Here is a 20,118-nt window from a genome sequence, read left to right as displayed (position 1 = left end):
ACTTTTTACTATGTCTTCTTTTGGCTAACTAACATAATTGTTGATTAGGGACATATTCTGAACTTATTTTGTATAACCTATTGTTGTTTGTGTGTCACTGTGTTTTGTAGACAAAGAATAAAAGAGGATGTGATTGCTAGGTCTATCAGTAAATATAGCATCCTCTGCAAACAGGGTTGGATTCGAGAGAATCTATACTGTTGGAAAACACACCAAAGTGGCAAGACACTTCCTGTGACCCTTCCAATTATCTTCTTCATGAGGTTGAGTGAAGTAAAGGATCACCTATTTCATGCAGGGTGGAGATGCTGGAGATAGGGAAGACCAGATCAACAGGCTTTTTAGAAGGGTAAGCTGAGGCATCTACCATGATATTATGATAATCTGGTCAGTGAAATAAAAGTGCTCAACGAAATAAAGAGGGTCTGCTTGACTGGCTTAGAAGTTGGACATCTGTCCACAGATGGCTGAGCATCTTTGTTGATGCAGAAGTCATGAAAAGTTCTCTGTGGCAGACTTCTGAAAGAGCAAACTACAGACAGAGGCACGGGCCTGTGTAGACCATTTTAAAAACCTGTGTACCTTGGAGAAAAGGAGGACACATCTGTCATAGCTGAAGATTCTAGTCCCAGTGAGGAAAGTGATGAGGGTATTGTGGACCCCTGCTCTTGTGCTGGTGGCTGCAGCTGCAGTATGAGTTGTGAGCCTTTTAGGAACAAAGTGTTTACTAATATTCACTGTAAGCCCAAGGAGGAGATTGGCTGTTTCCAGATTGCCTGGAAGTACCGGAGGAAACATGCAAAGTCTGAAGATAATGACTTGGTAAGTTTTCTTTTGGCCAGGTATGATTGGAGGAGGGCAGGTGGAACAGGGCCATTCTTTCCTGGGTATCCAGGAAAAAGAGAGTTAAGTCATCAACTGCACCTACATAGACAGTGCTTCCTCCTCCCTCTCCTGGCATAATCAAGAGCCTGGCGGAGTGTTCTAGTTCCTTCTACATATCCTTTCAAATATGGACAAGAGACAAAATCATAGACTCAATGTGTTTTTATTTATTTATTTATTGTTTTTTTTTTTCTGGTACTGGGAATTGAACTCACTACCTTGCGCTTGCCAGGCAGGCCCTGTGCCGCTGAGCTAAATCCCCAGCCCCTCTCAATGTGTTTTTAAATAACAAGGACAAACCTCTCTTCTTACATATCACAGCTGCCCATCCTGAGAACTCAGCTACCTGCTTCTGTGCAGCAAGTGCACCATACTCCCAGGCATCTACAGCCCATACCCAAACCTGGTACACAGAAGAGGAAGGAGAAGATCAAGAGTTCAGTTGTGACAAGTCAAGTTTGAGATATTGTTGGCTGGCATTCAGCGGAAAGGGTCAGGCTAAAGAAATAGGTAAAGAAATTTGAATCTTTCAGGGTTTTGACTGAGGTAATTATGAGAGTTCCACGTACACTAAATTTTTGTTTGAGTTCAAAACAATACCTGAGAAATATCATTTTGAAAAGGGATACTTTGAGTCATGGGTTTTGGCAATGTATTTTGTCCTGGATCTTTTGAGTGGGAGTTCCTGCCATGACTTATTCCTCAAAAGCTCTTATCATTAGTGTGCTACTGATTTCATACACTTATTCTGTATCCTGAAAGTTTACTGGATTTATCTAGTCTAACAGTCCCAAGCATGGAGACTTTCAGTTTTTCTCTAGGATAATGTCATCTTCAAACTGGGATAATTTTATTTTCCCCCTATTTGTATGATTTTTTTCTTTATCTTTCCTAGTTGCTCTTGGGCTGAAACTTTTAGCACTGTTTTAAATAGAAGAGGACAGAATGGTCACAGTTGTCAGTTTCAAGATCTTAAAGGAAGTGGTTTTGGTTTCTCCACTTTCAGTTTGCTGTTGGCTGTGGGTGAGTCGCACAAGATGTTCATTATGTCGAGGTCTTTTCCCTCTACATCTACTTTCTTCGAAATTTTTATTATGAAGAGATGTTTAAAATTGTTGAATGCTTCTGCATCTATTTAGATGATAATTTTTGTCCTTTATTAATATAATTTAAACCAATAAGTAAATGAAATGGCATTTACTAATTTGCCTTTGTAGAACTATCTTTGCAAACCTAGAATAAATCCCACTTGATGGTGGTGAAGGATCTTGAAATGTTTTGTTGGATATGAATTGCTAAGAATGTGTTGAGGATCTTTACATTCATGTTCAGCACATTGGTCTGTAGTCTCCTTCTTCTTTCCCGCCCCCTCCTCTTCCTCCTTCTCCTTCTTCCTCCTCCTCTTCTCTTGCTGCTCTTCCTCCTCTTCTTCCTCTTCCTCCTCTTCATTCTCCTTCTGTTCCTTGTTTTCTCCTTTTCATTATTGTTGTTTGCTTATCTGTTTTCTCCTGGCCCCTTAAAATTAGTTGAGAAAAGATGTCCTCTTTTCCATTAATAGCTGAGAACAATTGACATTAGTTCTTCCTTAAAATTTGGGTGGTGTTCAAAATGAAAAGGAGTTTTAGACACTGCAATTCAATCTCATTTTTCTTAAATCCCCCCAACTAGTGCCAGATTCAAATGCTACTTGTTAGGGTTTCATTAGAACAGTCTTCTCACATGATCGTAGCTTGTTTTTGCCTTCTTTAAGTTTTCTCACTTCTCTGTTTTAATCATCATTTCCTTTACATTTTTATTCTTTTCTCAGTGGGTATTTGAGAGAGCAGGGCAATGAGCAGCTATGATATTTGATATGTAGGACCAGAAGCACTATCCATGGACATTTATATTTTTAAGCTGACAACTCTTTATATAGAGGAGACAATTTATACACCACAGTGGCAAGAAAATGTGGATCCTAAGGATATATTTGATTGCATGTTGTAGAAATAACCACAGGCTTGGAAAAGGTCTTAGTTTTCCCATTGCTAAGACAGAATACCTGACACCCAAAGTTAAAAGAGGAAGGCTTCATTTTAGCTCACAGTTTGTAGAAGTTTCAGTCCACAGTCCACTGGCTCCGAGTCAGAGGGCATCACAGAGGAGAAACAGTTCATGGCAGGCAGGAGGTGGCAAGTAACAAGCAACAACCACAGCAGCCCTCTTTCTGCTCTTTATATTCTATGCAGGGAACCCATGCTGGAGGTGGGCAGCACTCACACCCGGGGTGAGGCATCCATAATCCTAGCATGGTACCATGAATCAATCCCAGCATCACATCCTTAATCCCAGCATCACACACTCTAGACCCAGCCATCTCCAAAAAGCTCCATTTATGACCACATGCAGCTTTGTGGGGACATCTAGACACAAGCCATAACAGAAAGGAAGATTTCTGACTTTAGAGAAAAGGTCTTATTTGTTTGAATGAAAACAACTTGTTTTCTTTTTTCATTTTTCTAGAAATTTATCTACTTGTGAGATAATTATGCTTTTAGCCCTGGGATCTGACAGCTCATGAGGTGTCATGGAGAAGCTTGTCTTCCAGAGTAACGACCTTGCTCTTGGTCACAGTCAACACTCTCCTCATCTACATTCAGATAAACTGTGGGTGGCCTGCCTATGCTGAATTTCGTGATCAGAGTGTTCCCATATTGCTTCTCCTTTCAGATGTTCCTCTGGGTCTGCTGGTGGTATTTCTAGGATTCCAGGATGCAAATTTACTTTTTACTCTTTCATTTCTTCAAACACTGAGTCACGTTTCACAATGCCATTGTCAGTTGGCCTGGTTTCCTCAGCATAGGCCCAAGTCTTTTCTGTTCTCTTGGTGGTCTGGGACCGAGAACTGGGCAGGACACTCCAGTCATGTCAGAGGCGCCAGCAGTCTTATCTGAATATTGTGTAATCGCTGGTGTTGATCTAAAGCCACTGACTTATCAAAATTCTTCTTGAAATAGACAAAAGCAATTTTTCTTCATTGTCATAGATAAAGTCCACATTTTATATTGTTATTTGTGTGTCTCATCACACACACACACACACACACACACACACACACACATAGAACAGAGTCTTACTATATTTCCCAGGCTAGCCTCATACTCCTGAGCTCAAGAGATTTTCCTGCCTCAGTTTTGGTAGGATCTGGAACTGGTCAGAAGCAGTTGAACCCAGCCACATCTGACACAGTTTTTAATGTCACCAGCTAAGGTAGGTGTCTTCACATTCTACGGTTCCTTCTGTGAACTGGAAGTCCACCTCCAACAAAGCTATCCAAAGCTCAGATCAGGGAAGCTGCTCTGAACATGTCTCCCTGAAGAATCACAACACTTCTTTTCCACACATGCAAGGAACTCCAAAATCCATTTGTTGTGTGATCATTTTCTCTAAAGTGAATTACTCCAGTATTTCAAGACCCATGTTTCACTAAGGCTGAGATTAATGTAAACGGCTGCAGAGGGAGCCATAACACTGTTTAGGGAAGAAAAAATATCCAGTGAGAGTTTTTGTTATATCTCTAAACTAAAGGAAAGAGTACTTTAGCTTCCTGGGGTGAGACTGGATCTTTGGTTCTTTGTTTAGTCTCCAGAGGGCACTGGGCACAAACAACAGTCCATTGATTATCAGCCCTTTCCACTCAGCCCCTGGTTTAATCTCTCCCTGCAGCTGATTCAGGCTCCTAGACTGAGGCCTTGGAAAATGGGGCAAGTGAAGAGATTCAGAGGTCAGAAGCACCAACATCACCCTGTAGTTGTGCACTTTACCTAACCATGGTATGTGTTGAGCCTTACCTCAGTACGTCACAAGATTTTTAATTTTAATTCAATCAGTATTTCTTTTAATATGTTTTTATTAATATATGTTTTGATTATATATATTAAACATATATTAATATTCTTTGATTAATGTATGTTTTGATTAATATATTACTATATGTTTGAATTCAATTTTAATGTTTTGGTGTCGTTTGAGGTAGTCTTTTTTTTGTTTGTTTGGTTTTTTTTTGTTTTTTTTCCGGTACTGGGAACCGAACTCACGACCTTGCGCTTGCCAGGCAGGCGCTTTGCCGCTGAGCTAAATCCCCAGCCCCCGTTTGAGGTAGTCTTGATTTTTTTTCTCTTTTAGACTTCTGTTGCATTGAAAAAGTGTCCATTTTACTTTTACTGTTTTGGGAAATGTCCAGTACATTCCTGTTCTTATGATAAGAATTTTTAAATTATATATGCACACACATATATAGTTTTGTATATATTTTGGATTTCTCTATGTGAAATGCTATTAATTTTTTGTGTACACTGTGTTGTGCTACATTTTCTTTGTGTATCCCCTTTCGTCTCTTACTTTTTCTGTAGCTGATTTACTATTTTTAGAATCATCTCCTGGCTGATTAGTGGACTCTATGCATATATATTAGACAGTAATTTCAGAGTTTATTAAGTGAGATGACAAACTACAGATCCAATATATAAATACATAAAGTAATAAAAACAAAAGCCATTTCCATAAAAATCAGAGCATGAGTTCACTCCCTTCCTCTTTAGATCCTTTTTCCTGGGACCCATTTCACTGGAGAGCTTTTCGCCTGCTGGCTACATACATCATCCTTTCACTTTTTTCTTTCTTTCTTTTTTTTAATAAAAGAAGGAAAACATATTAACAAACACACAGCCATTTACAAAATAACATAAGAACAATACAAACAATACAGAGTTACAGACAAATTGGTAGGAAATTAACAATGATTGTTGTATTACGTATTGATATCTTCAAAGTGGTTTCTCAGGAAAACAAAACAAATGCAAGATTGATCAAATAATTAATCATTAACTGTTCCTTTCAGTAAAGTGATAGAAGTCATTAGTACAGCTATGTTAGCTATCCTTCTCCTAGAGAATCATGGGGAAATTGAGTAGAAGGAAGGCTGTAAGCAGTTTACTGAAGTGTTATGTGCTGCTGCTAATTAACTACAAACATTTCAATAGTTGATCAGTGAAGACAAAGTTGTATGAAATAAACTATGCCTATACAAAAGTCCAAGGCAGCCATGGACAACTTTTTGTGATATCATAAAATTTACAGAGTATGTTAAGGAGTTTATAAAGGTGTAACATAAAGGTATGCAAATTATGTACCATTTTGTTGCAAGTAAAATGCTGTAGAACAAACACTATTTTCTCTTGTTCCACATATTTGGTATATTGTAAATATATTGTAAATCTACTCTAAGACACCTGTTAGCACAAACTCCCAGACTGAAAAGGAGAAGGATGAGTTAAGGTGATGTGTGATGGAAGGGCCAGAACTAGTAGGTGGAGTCAGTGGGGGTTTTAGACTATGTAGTATTTTATTACTCTTGTGATTTGGTGCTGGATACTGAAGCCAGGACCTAAAGCCATGCACTTTTCCACTGAGCTGCATCCCCAGCTCTGAAAGTGGTTCCTCTTTAACCTCTGTCCAGGCCAGGCATTTCGATTTTTGACCATCTGCATTTCCTTCATAAGGAAAATTAGAGTGAAAAGGGCTGGTGTGTTAAGGCTGAGGAATCAGCTGGTCTGAAATGACCTGTGTTGATGGTTTCAACCCACTAAGGGGCACTACAGTGATTACTGTGCATTCTCACCTAGCAACTGGTACGTGGGTTTCCTGTTAAGCAGCTGAAAAAAGTTCAGATGTGACTTGTGCTCAGTAAATCTAAGGAACCTGCTCCTGTAAGAAAAAGTTTGGGCACGTCACTTGACTACATCCAGAGCCTGGAGAATGTCGCCCCAGGCACAGGGACAAGAGCCATGGAGAGGAAACGGGGAGCCCTGCTGGGGCTTTTGTGGGTGCAGATTTGCTGTGAGTTGAGGGCCCCTGCCTGGGGTCAGCGGCTTGCAGACCTGACACGAGAGGCAGGGAAAGGAGGACTGATGCAGAGCCCCCGCCTCATGAGCGTTTCCTGGGATATTGTCCAGGTTTGGAAATTGTTCAGTGATTCCCCAGTGTCAATATATGTGTCTGCTTCTCTTTTTCCAAACAGGGGTGAGAGGCATGCAGGTGGAGCAGAGCCCTTCAACCCTGAGTGTCCAGGAGGGAGACAGCCCTACAATGAGGTGCAGCTTTTCTACCTTTATGAACACAGTGCATTGGTTCTGGCAAAACTCTGGAGGCAGCCTTGTCAGTCTGTTCTTCATTACTCTGAGGGCAAACTGGACTGAAAGGCTAGCGTCAACATTTACTTTCAAAGAACATTATAGCACCCTACAAATAACGGCCTCCGAGCTGGGAGACTCAGGCTCCTACCTCTGTGCAGTAGAGCCACAGTGCACCCAGGTCACCTGCAGCCTGGCTGCAAACTGCAGCTGGGACTGAGCCACAGCTCCAGCCTCAGGGAATCACACTGCAGTGTGCACAGCTGCGGTTTCCTGATTACCACCATACCACTCTTATGTCTGCTAACATTAGACTTTTCAGTACAGATGTGTCATGTGGTTGTATTTTTATATTTTCAACCTTGAAACCCATTAGAAATATAATGAAAAGATCTTTCATGTCATTGTCAGTCATTCTGACTAGGGGATTACATATGTGATCTAAGTACTTAAAATATTCCTTCATTTTGCTCAGGAACACACTGAAGATTCTCGACCAGAAGGCAGTGCTCTGAGCTCACCAGGGGTTGTACCCTGAGCTGGCTAGAGGAGAAGACTCTGTACTATGTGTTCACATCACAGACAATAATTTGCATTTTAATCTTTTCTGAATAGCACCGTCTATTAGAGAGCTGATTGAAATTTTCCTTTCTGATGTAACATACACTGGCGTTGCTTATGTTTTGAGTGACTCAGTTACTACAGATTTTCCAACATTATTACATTGGGGGAAGATGAGCAGAAAGCTTTGCCGCAGCACCCTGACAAGTAAACCCGAGGTTTAAGCTTGTGTGTGCATCCCAGCCTGGCAGGGACTTCTGTGTGAATGTACGGGATTGCCTGCGAGACTGAGACCCTGAGATTAAGATGAGGACAAACGGGCGACTCCAGGGAAGCTGAGGGCAAGAGCAGCTTCCTGGGCATGTGGCCTACAAAGTCCACAGGCTCAGCCCACAAAGGGCCTAGGAGTGGAATTAATGTTCTGCTGTTGCTGCTGTGACGCTCCTAGTAAATTGGGCTTTGAGCTTGTGCACTGCAAGTGAAGACTGATCAGAGGATGGAGCATGTGCACGAGCCTGTGAGAAGCATAGGAACACATGCAAGGTCGGATTCAAGGGCACAGCCAGGAACCTATGTGCTGACTTGTTGTTTTTTCCATTCCAAGTGCACGAGCACACTAGGAGCTCTCTGGTAATCTGGGACACATAAAAGTGGGTGTCAATGGACATGTTTAGTAAATTATCACAAAAAGAAAGTAGTACAAATTATTACAAAACATATATATGTGCATATAGAGTGCAATCAACCATTTTGGAAATGTATTAGCTGTGAGGAACAGCAGGGGTTAGAGGCAAGCAGAGCCCACCAGGCTTGTGTGAAGGCAACATGCCCTAAGATTTATGGTGCCTGGGTGCAGGCAGATAGAAGGTGAAAAGGCCGTCTGTGGAGTACACAGAAAAATGGAGCCTTTTATTGGGCTTGGACATAGAGGGTCAGGGACTTCAGGTGAGGAGAACTGAACAAACATCCATGGTCAAAGTTCTCTGAACGCTTAGTGCCTCAGTGATCAAAGTCCTTGAGGTATCCGGTGTAAATGTTTGAGTGTCCTCAGATGTCCCAGTGCTTACAAAATTACATGCTCTATTTTATCCCTTTTATGATATCCTATGTTTGCTAAGAGCAGCCCTGGTACTGAGCTAAGTCTTCCCTGACAACAAAGCCTCTTCTGGCAAACAGGTGCAGGGAGAGTCATACCCTAATGAAGCCTCACATTAACACCTTGCAAAAAGTTTAGAAACTCTAATCTAAAACTGATGCCACGGGGCTGGGGGTTTAGCTCAGTGGCAAAAGCGCCTGCCTGGCAAGCACAAGGTCGTGAGTTCGGTTCCCGGTACCGGAAAAAAAAAAAAAAAAAACTGATGCCACATTTCAGAGTGAATTTCACAGGCCCAGAAATTAAAAGTTACATTTGAAATAAAATTCAGACTCACATGAAACTGACCTTTATGAAGAGTAAATCACCTTAGGGTAATTATTTGGTTGAAAAAAAATCAATCCTAGATTTACTAATATTTATATTTCAAAGTACTTTATTAGGTATCCATGCTAATAGTCTTACAGCAGATAAAATACTCAGAAGATATTTAATATCCACTGTAAGATTTCTCAAAATCAGAAATCATCAAAAATTCTGTTTGCAATATCTCATTTACCAAAGTACTTGATCTCCTTTCTATAATTCTGTTGTAAAATTAAGTTGCTAAAAGAATAACTTTTGAAACTCCAATAAATTAACTTACAGAAGGGCAAGGAAGAATGCTATTGTAATTAATAAAATAGTCTACTTGTAAAATAATGTTAGCCTTAGAACATTCACATTTCTGCAATGAGAAAGTTTATGTTGTTACGTATACATCATTACAAGGATCCTGTCTCTCCTTATAAGAAACCAAGGATTGATTAGTATAACCTCAGACATACTCAACTGCATGTGAACATGGAAATGGTCTTGGAATCCCATGGTACAGGACAATTTCTCTCCACTCTCATATGCCTCCATATTTCATAAAGCCACCCCTTAATAAACATTTTCTCTGTAAATGGTATGAAATATTTTTAGATCTGGAGGAATCTTCAGAAATCTTCTAGTTACTTGATTCTACAAAGACAAAAATTTTATGAAAAATTCAAGTATAAAACAATTAGCTAGTAAACGAATGGGACTAGAAAGAAACTACTTCCTAGTTTCTTCTTTAGGAATCTGTTCCCTGCCACACTCCTGAAGGACCAGATTGCTGAGCAAAGAGAAGATGCCTCAGGGAGTCCAGCTGCTTTGAGCTCCACCCTTTGGCTCTGGGAATGCCTTAGCCTAAGCAGTCTGACTGCCAGGACCCAGAGTTTCAACTTACCTAAATGAATGACACTTTGAGCTGGAAGGAGACACAGGCTGAACCACTGTTCTTCTACCAGCAAATCAGTCCACCACTCAGCGGACCAAAAAGTGGTGGTGTCATCTGCGACACCCAGATGATTTCTAGACTTTCTTGGCATGTATTCATGTGCCAAATGGACAGTTTTTTGAAGGAAGGATTTCACCATAGTGAATGTCACTCATACATTTTTAGCAAAAATTGTCATTGAAATTGAGAGGTTAGGGAAAACAGCGTTGTGTAACTGACAGCCCTGAAGGTGCTAGAAAGAGCTGCTTCTGGTGCCATTACTCAAAGGAAAAATATTGACTCAATGGATGTACCCTCAAGAAAGGGACAATGTTGGGGACCACTACAAAGTGGCTCTGAGCAGGATGTAATATTAACCAATTGGTTTTCCATGTTTACTTGTGAGTTGTCTGAAGCTTAGGCACCTTGTCCGACAAGATAAGGCCACAGCTGAAGATGTTTGGCTCCAACCCAAATTAATTACAAGAAGACTGCAGCTGCAGGCCCCACACTCCTACAATAAATACCAACCTAAAGATAAGGTAGTTCTCCTGATTGACATAATTTACTACTTTGGAAAATTCTCCCAAGGTCCTGCGAGATTCCCCTGTTTTCTTGAGTATCGTCTCTGTTTGTTTGAAAACCAAATAAATAAGGGCTGCCCAGAGCAGTCTTTGGCTAACTCAGAGAATACTGAAGCTGTAAGAGAGTTAGTCCCTCCTGGTGCCCTGAAATCGTTACATTGTCTCATTTATTTAAGCCTTCAACATCCACTCACTTGGGAGATTGCAGGCCTGATCAGCCTGCAATAACTTAGGGTTATTTAACCTGGTTTTCAATAGGAAAATTCACCCCATAAATGACTTGGGAATTCTATCTTATGGGCAGTGGCGAGAAAATAGAAGAACTTTAGAACGGAGAAATCTTAAATATGTGAAAATACTTTACATATATAAGCAGAGTCCACCAAAAATGTATACATACTTCAAGAAAAGAAAAATATGTTTTTTAAACAGATGGTGTTAGCATCATATGGGGGACCCTAGAGGATGTATATTTCCAAAAACCCACTACACTGCTGGCCTTTAGAGAAAAAATTGAAAATGTGTGTGCAGAAATTTCAATGAGCTTGGTTTCCTGAGCAGCAGTTTACTGTACTAATAAATATCTGGAAGCCGATGGCCACCACTTTGAGCACCTCTTGTAATTATAGAGGCCAAAGGTAACTTGTATTAATGCCACGATCTCTCAGTAGATTTAGTATTAAAATATTTATGCAAGCTTTCCTTTCCTGAAGTGTAGTGTGCATACAAGAATATATACTGAGTTGAGGCTGATCATCACAACTGTCCTTAGATCTTGAAAGACGTGAATATGAATGAAGGCTTCATTATGCATAACTCCATGGTACTAGCGAGTACAGATCACAAGAGTAAATGGGCTTTCACTTCTGGAAACGAGGTCATCTTTGTTCATCAGAAACCACTTTTCACTATGAGTTCCACAGGGAAATTTCCTAGGTATACTGTCCTGATAGCAGACACACGCAATGTTTAGTTATGTTTATTCGCACGGAAATAGCCAGAAAGCATCAAGAAATTACAGAAGATAAGAAATGCTTTTCGGTAGGGGAAGATATCCTGGAAATTCATAGGTATGAAGAACTTCATCACAATTTTTAGGGGAACTTTGTAGTGTACATAGTCAGGAGAAAAATCAGTGGTCAAGGCAGCAAGAGTCCATGCCAAGAGAGTTCACCTGTACATTAGAGGATATTCCAGGGAAGTTGTAAATCACTTATTGCAATTTAGAGGATACAAGACATTTTGATAGCAGAAAATGAAAACACAAAAATTAACATGTATGATTACCTTTTCGAAATGTGTAGCCTAATGGTTTTGGAGAATCTCTACTTTTTCTTTTAGCACTTTTCAGGATGAAAGCCACATCAAAACAGAAAAAGATTTCTTAAAGTAGGCCAGATTTCTCATCCAAATTAGCCCAACCTACAGGTCAAATGGCTTTTAGGTTGGTGCATTAATAACTCAAGAATTTATCCCACCACCACCTTGCCGTGGAAATTCGGTCTTTACTTTTCTCAACTCCCACTTTTACAGACGTGCATGGTTGGACTGCGGCACTGTCTGTTGTTCGAGAAGGGTAAGGTCACCGGCAGGATCAGCCCCGGAGAAGCAAGAGTCTGAGACAACATGCTCTTTGGATATTCAGTGTTTCTCTCTCTTACTCAGATCTTTGTCTTACGTATTCCTTTTAGGGAGAGTTCTTTTCTCTGTAACAGACAAAACTTGAAGGTAGATTTGGCTGAAAAGTTTCGTTTTGTTTTTCTTCTTTTTATGAGAAAGAATTTGAAAGTTTCCTTGATTTTAAATTCAGCCTGTTGCTGAATAAAAATAACTTTTACCTCCTTCCAATGTATTAACAATGACTCAGTAGTGTGCGTGAATATCAGCCTTGATCTCTTCGTACTGCCTGAGCGTCTAATCTTTGATCAGAGAACTATACAGCTATACATGTCTGAGCCCTTAGTGTGAAAGATGAGCTTTTAACCAGAGTGCAGTAGTTAGCGAGTTTACCACAAGGTGGCAGCACAAGTCAACTAGTGCAGACCACAGGGAGGGTTGATTTTAGCAAATTCTGAATGGACGGATCAAGGCCGAAGCTCTTATTGTCTGGGTAGAGAACAGGAGAAGCCACTGTAATTGCTAAATGAGAAATCACATCAATCGTTAAATAAAGCACGGGACAACCGGATAGCAGAAGTAACTCTGCGGCCTGGAGATGCCAGGCTGACTTGATCCTACCTGGGAAGGAAAACGAAGACACCCATCCCGCCTATTCGGGCTCTTGCAGCTGCAGCCGAACTATGAGCTGAGGGTTTGGGGCCCATAGAGCGTACAACAGATGCCCTTTATGCGTCCAGGGAGAAGCTAGTTTTATCCAGGCTTCTGTCATCACTGCAGAGAAAATAAATCCTGGAGAATCATGCCCGGCAGCTTCCAGCTTTCCCTGCCTTTTCCACCCTGCATGAGGGGAGCCGGGCGAGCGGTGGAGCAGCTCCTCCACCCGACTGTCCAGGAGGAAGGAGGCCGCTCTGCTGTGAGCCGCACTTGCTCGGGCGGGCTCGTCCTGCTTCCCTGGGGGAAGCCGGAAGCTGGCAAAGGCCCTCCGCTCCTTGCTGACATTCGTTTACCTGTGGACGGAAAGCAAAACCAGACTCCACGTTTATTGAACCGGCACACCAAGCACCTCTCCCCGCACCTGCAGCCCCAGTCCGGACGCCAGCCTCGCGCGTCCCCGCAGCCTGCTCTCCTCAGTCCCAGACCCTCCCGGCTGTCAGCAGACCCGCCCCTGAGAGTCCACCCTCCGTCCTGGGGCACAGACCTGCCAGCCAGCCTGGCCGGGTTTCTGTTATTAAGTGGAAACTAATATGTTGCCAATAAAAGCATAAAATCTGACGGTGACCAGAAAAGCCTAGGACATTTTGATAGCTGACTTGCTCTAATCAAACAGATTATTTTCCTGTTTTGTTCGTTACTGTGTATGTTTACAGTGTACACCGTGGTGTTTTGATGGCTGTGTACCTGGCGAATGTGAACAGCTGGAGGAAGAGACTCACAGACAGGAGGGAGGGTCAGGGCCCGACTTCCGTGCCCTCTCCTGGTGCCCAAATCCAGGCAGCTCTCCTCGTTCAGTCGTCCTAAAGTGGCACTCAGTAGGCTTCTAAAGGAAACTGGCAAGGCTTTGTGCTGAAATGCAGTCTTTAAAGATGAGGTGACGTTTGCTATTCCCACGTCTCTCCCATGAGAAAGGCTCAGTATTTGTATCACAGTCCTTTTCACACACGGGCTTCTGACTTACTAGAAAATGGCTTCTGTTATTTTTTCTGATTATAAAATGCTACATTTCAAATATTAAAATATGTAAAATACAAAAATTTAAAATTAATAGTTCATTACCCTCCGTATTGCTAATATTGTGTCAGATAATTCAAAGGCTTAGCCATGTGGGATCAAGTCCAGAGATCTAACATTCTGAAGACTTTATGAAGAGGGATGAGGTTTTCTGTGCTGATTGGCCCAAGAGAGATAACTGATCACACACTGGAAATGAGAGATATATTTTCATACCAGCAGCTAAGTCAAAAGAGCTGCAGCGATGAGTTCAACCAACTTTGCCTTCTGCCGATGCAGTGATTTCTGCTTTAGACTAAATACCATCCATCTGCAGGAGGACACACGGTTATTGCATCTTACGTTGTCTGCATAACCCATTGTGCATGTGTCTTTAAGGGCGCTCCTCCTAGGCCCGCCACAGATGCAGTGACTAAGGATAGCAGTTGCGCTGATGAATTTTCCTTTCAATATACCTGTATATTTTCAGATTGAAAGGCTACTACGCTAATATTAGCATGTTAGAATGGGTTGATTTAGAAAGAGGCTCAGGTTGCTTGAGACTGTCAGCCAGGACACAGAGCCGTGTGACATCACCACGCCCACCTCTTTCACTGGGGAACTTCTGTTTCCTGTTTTAGAACAGGCACCACCGTGCTCAGTAATTCCTCCCTCCCCCGCCGCCTCTGGGCTCACTTCACAGCGCAGAGCACGGAATTGGAAGACGAAAGACAGACATCCTTGCAGCTGATAAATGCAGACATGGCTCTCTCTGGGTTGCTGAAGGTGGTCATGGCTTCAACATGGCTGGGTACGAAGCTCCAGAGGGACTGGGCCTCCTCTGTGGTATAAGGACGGGCGCACCGGAGGCGCCTTAGAGCGAACACGGGGAAAAAGCGATGGCAGGGTGTGAAATGCAAGGCTGTTCCTTCTGCACATCGCTAAACTCTCTGATTCTTTTCTTCCTTCAGGATCCAGTATTGCCCAGAAGGTAACTCAAGCCCAGTCAGCGGTGTCAGTGCAGGAAACGGAGGCTGTGATCCTGCCCTGCACCCATGACAGCGGTGCTACAAACTACGATCTCTTCTGGTACAAGCAGTCCCGCAGGGAGGAGATGGTCTTCCTCATTCACCAAAGCTCTTTGGAGCTACAAAATGCAGCAGGAGGTCGCTACTCCGTGCATTTCCAGAGAGCGAGCAAATCCATCCAGCTTGTCATCTCCGCCTCACGACTGGAGGACTCAGCGGTGTACTTCTGTGCCCTGAAGTCTCCCACTGTGAAAGGACTGCTGGAGGGAGGAGCACAAAAACCCGCAGTTCTGCCTGAGGCAACCACCTGCTGTAGGGAGCAAGGCCGAAAGTCACCACCTCCCACAAGGCGTAGCTAGGCCTGAGGCAGCGCGGTGTAGTGCTGGAGGGAGATACTCTGGAGCAAGCGCCTCTCCGGCCCCTCTCACAACTGTATCTACAGTCAGCAGTAGCTACAGCCGTCCACATCCATGCAGCTGTCGCTTGAAGTTAGAGACAGACTTTTGGTGGCAAGTTGCAAAGGAGGAATAAGCACAGTAAAAATTGCCCTTTGGGCCATGAGATCCAGCTGAAGAAAAAAAAACTGGCTGAAGGATTTTAGAAGCAAATGACTGACAAACCCGTAAAAATCTGTATAAATTCTTGGATTTTTGTGTCAATTCGTCCAATAAGTATTTATTGCACAAATATTATGTTATAGACATTTTACGATAAGGGAGGCCTCACCATGTTTCTTTTTAAAACATCCTGCTGTTTTTGTGCTATTTGGTAGATTAGTTTGATGGAGCTTTGCTTGCTATGAATAAATTGTAGTCATAGCTGCTTTCTGAAGGTGCCTGCTGTGTGGAAAACTTTGAGCTATGAGCTCCCTTCGTCTTCTTCGCGCCCCTAGCAAGGAAGAGTTCTGTCTCCATAGTAAAGATGTATGCACTCCTCATCAGCTGCATCCATAAGACGACCCACAGCTCAAGGCTCTGACAAAGCTATACGGTGGTCTCACCCACAGAGATATAAGCTTTTTATGTGTGTGTAAATAAGGCCTATGTTCTCCTAAAATAATCATCATTTTTAATAAGTTCTGTCTTTCCATTATAAAGTATTTCCACAGAGTTTATTATTTCCATTGATCTATTTCACTCTTTGGATGCAAATCTCTGTTGGAGAGCAGGCTATGTAAGGGTTAAATTGCTGACCGTGAAGGGACGTCTGGCTGTGTTGGAAAACAGTGATCTGAAGTCAAGATAAACCACAGCAGAGGACAGGAGCTGTTGACACTCCGTATTCTAGAGCAAGGAAGCGCCAACCTTAGAGATCAAACAGTTTTCTTAACTGGCAAAATTTACTGCTTGGAGAATTCTTTGAAGTAACTTCCCAAGTTCCTGCTGCATTCCACGCTTGCTTCAGTGTCCCTGCCCTTTGTCTGAAAGCCAAGGAAACACAGACCTCCTGTGAAGTCCTTGTTTCTACTCCCAAAGTGCTTTGGCCTTCTTGGAGCCCCAAACCACACCACTGTTCATTTAAGCCATTCACCATACGCTTGTTTAGAGAGAGTGGAGCTGGGCTGAGTCCCCAGGAAATCTCAGTGGAGAGTTTCATAATAAATCGAATAAGTATTATGTTGAAAGCATTGTTTAAAATAATGAAGGTCTTAGCCTTTCTATATGTTTCATATTTTTTTAGAAAAAGTCATATTTATAATATTTAATGAATTACTTTGATGTAGGTTTGTTTGTTGTGAGTAAATGACACTTGGACCTCCTTTCTAAAGGTGTCAGCCGTGTGATAAACTTGTGCAAGAGCTCCTTCCATGTTCTAAACACTGCTCCGTTTCCACACTGAAGTTTACAGGCATCGCACCCTCCGCTTTCCTGTGGTGATCAGTAATAGCAGCTCTTAGAAGCACTTGGGGAGGATCTCCCCACAGGAAACAGATAATCTGAACCTTTTTAATATATCAGATTCACTCTTTCGCTAAAATATGCTTACACATGCTCTATTCAGATCCGTTGACCTGCGTCTTTCCTTTTGTGCCAATCTCAGAATGGAGTTTCATGGTCATTTTATTTTGCTAGAGTAAATCACTCCTTTTCTTCAAGAATTTTTGATAATTCTTGCACTTTTATTTTCCAACATAAATGTTAAAAAGTCTGTTTCATTTTCCTCATATTCAAGGTGCCTTAAACACATGAAAAAAATAATTTAAAAATGCCTGAAAACCAGGATGTTGGAGTCACATTTGTTGACTATATTTATCTATAAAACATTAACTTGCTATTTTTTTATTCAGTAAAAATGCTATTTTTCTCAAGTCATGAAAACTTTATTTTCTTCAATTATACCTTGAGGTTTCTTACCTTTGTCATCAACTGAATTTCTCTCAATTCATTCCTGTACATTCATTCATGTACATACATTTTCCATTAAATTTTTTATATACTCATGTTTACTGGTATTTCAAATATAAAGAAGGGATATTATAAAATTACATAGGTTTAGTAGCTTAGAGTTTCTCACATTTAAAGCAGAAGTAATTTGCAACATACCCATACTATCTAGACCTTACTTTTACTAGAGTTCACATCTAATCTGACATCTAAAATAATAGTATAAAAATTCAATTTTATTTATTTTATTGGTTTTTTTCTGGTACCAGGAATCGAACTCATGACCTTGTGCTTGCCAGGCAGGCACTGTGCCACTGAGCTAAACTGCCAGCCCTTAAAAATTCAATTTTAGAGACAAACTATTTAAACTCAAGAATTATAATACAGCAGACCATACATTAACACAATGATGCAACTCAATTTTTTAAAAAACATTTACATATCCATTTATGAAAAAGAAAACATTAAATGACTACTCTCTGACAACAGAACTCACTCCACGTTGACCTTATTATAACCCCTTGAATGAAAACACTTTATTTTTATACTCTGAATTTGCCCGACTAAGGGGCTGGGGATTTAGCTCAGCGGCAAAAGTGCCTGCCTGGCAAGCACAAGGTCGTGAGTTCGGTTCCTGGTACCGGAGAAAAAACAAAACAAAAAAACAAAAAAAAATTCCCTAGCTGAATTTGCCCGACTAATACTAATCTTATCCATAGACCATTATAGGGTCCTGTGCATAGACATACATCCCTGGAGCTGGGTCAAGTCCCCAGTAAATCTCTGAGGAGTTTCATAATAAATCAAATAAGTATTAGGCAAATACACATGTATTCATATGTAATTATACACATACATACTTATACACACATGCATATATAAACATATACACATACATATATACACATATGCATATACACATACATATGCATGCATATATACATACATATATATGTATATAAATATCTTGTGTGTTTGTCTATGTGTCTGTGTTTTGAAGGGGTTTGGAAGGGAGAGAATGAAAAGATGAGAACTATTAGCCCATTCTCTCCAGCACAGACTGAAAAAAACAGACAATGATCACTTCCCAAGCCCTGCAGACAATTTGAAACTATGGTAATTGAGGAACTGCACATTAACAATTAAGAAATAGTGGCCAGGGATATTGTTCAGTGGCATAAGCACCTGCCTGGCAAGCACAAGGTCCTGAGTTTGGTTCCTGATCGCAGAAAATAAAAAAATTTTTAAAAAATAAAAATTAAGAGATAAAAAAGTAAATAAAATGAAAAACTAGAATAGTCAATTACTCATGTTGGAAAATTAAATATTACTCAAGAGAAAACATATAATAGCCATGTATGTCACAAAGATTTGTCTCATAGATAAATTTCACAAACTTATACTAGCAGCAGTGGTGATTTGGTAGGATAAGTGTTTACCCCAGAAATTTCGTATTATCCAGATTTTCAACCACTGCTTTTTAAGTTAGGCTTTCTCTTTCTCCAAGGTAATTTATTTAATTATGAATCAGATGGAGTTGCATTTAAAATATTAAAATATGCATATCATTTAAAATATTTAAACATTTACGTTTTTTTCTCTGAATTGCCCATTCATCTGTCTGTCAAGTTTTAAGGTTATTGTCTCTGTTCTTTAACACCTACCTTTGTTCCATCCAGCCCATATTTACAAATCTCTACCTTCTTTTTTTGGTCCCAGGAATCAACCTCAGGATCTTACACTTGCCAGGTAGGTGCCTGGGCCGCTAAGCTATATCCTCTCCCTCTACCTGTTTTTAATGACTTAATTTTTCAGGTTGCAGCAAAAATGAGAGGAGGGTACAGAAATTTTTCATATAAACCCAAAAAGATAAACCTGTGGCCTTCACCATTATCAAAATTCTCAGCCAGAGTGGCCTGCTTATTGCAGACAGTGAACCCACACTCACATACTGCGGTCACTCAACATCCGTGGGTCATCTGCAACGTCATCTTTGGGGTTTCATGTCATGGAGGTTTTGACAGAAGCTTAATGACTGTATCAACAAGTAGATGTCACACAGAATATTTTCTCTCTTACCATCCTCTGTGCTCTACCTGTTCATTGCATTCTCATCCCCAAACCTGGCAACTACTGACCATTTTAATTTCTCCACAGTTTGCTTTGTCCAGATCACCGATAGTTGGGTTCCTGAAGTGCGCACCCTTTAGGACTGATTTATTTCATTTAGTAACAAGCATGTAACTTTCACCATGCCTTCATGGTTTGACAGTTAATATTCAAGTGCTGAAGAACACCCTTTTGGATAGATGGGCCACCATTTATTTATTCATTTACTTCCAGAAAGACAATTGGTTGCTCCCAAATTTTGACAATTAGCAATAAAGCTGCTATAAACAACCTGGTGCAGATTTTGGTGAGGACAAACAGTTTCAATTACTCTGAACAAATATTAAGGGTTAGGATTACTGGGTCATGTGAAAAAAGAATGTAAGAAACTGACAAACCAAACCGTCTCTGTAAGTGGCTTATACATTTCCACTTTGCATTTCCTTCTGACAGAACTGTAATAATCCTTGTTGTTTCATGTCTTTACAACCAGTTTTGTTGTTTTCCTTATTGTAATAGGTTTATTAGTGGTATCTTTTAATTTTAATTGGATTTCTCTGGTGACATATGATGTGGTAGCTTTCCTTAATGTTATTTGGTATCTATCCTTGATAATATATTTTAAGACAGTTAGCCTACTTTTTATTGGATTATTTCCTTGTTGAATTTTAAGCCATCTTTGTATATTTGGG

General features: G+C 40.9%; 2 gene segments (V, D, J or C); both read left to right on the top strand.

Moving 5' to 3' along the window:
- LOC102015697 overlaps positions 1-20,118 on the top strand; it is a gene marked incomplete in the record, with an annotated part of 840,941 nt that overhangs the window by 42,135 nt on the left and 778,688 nt on the right.
- Positions 14,596-15,786, top strand: LOC102010038. The segment is given in 2 exon segments: positions 14,596-14,716; positions 14,877-15,786. Coding segments are annotated over 2 exon segments (465 nt in total).

The sequence above is a fragment of the Chinchilla lanigera genome, unplaced genomic scaffold (genome assembly GCF_000276665.1).
Source record: "Chinchilla lanigera isolate Chin_1 unplaced genomic scaffold, ChiLan1.0 scaffold00008, whole genome shotgun sequence".
NCBI classification, from domain to species: domain Eukaryota; kingdom Metazoa; phylum Chordata; class Mammalia; order Rodentia; family Chinchillidae; genus Chinchilla; species Chinchilla lanigera.
This window is presented reverse-complemented; position numbering and strand designations above follow the sequence as displayed.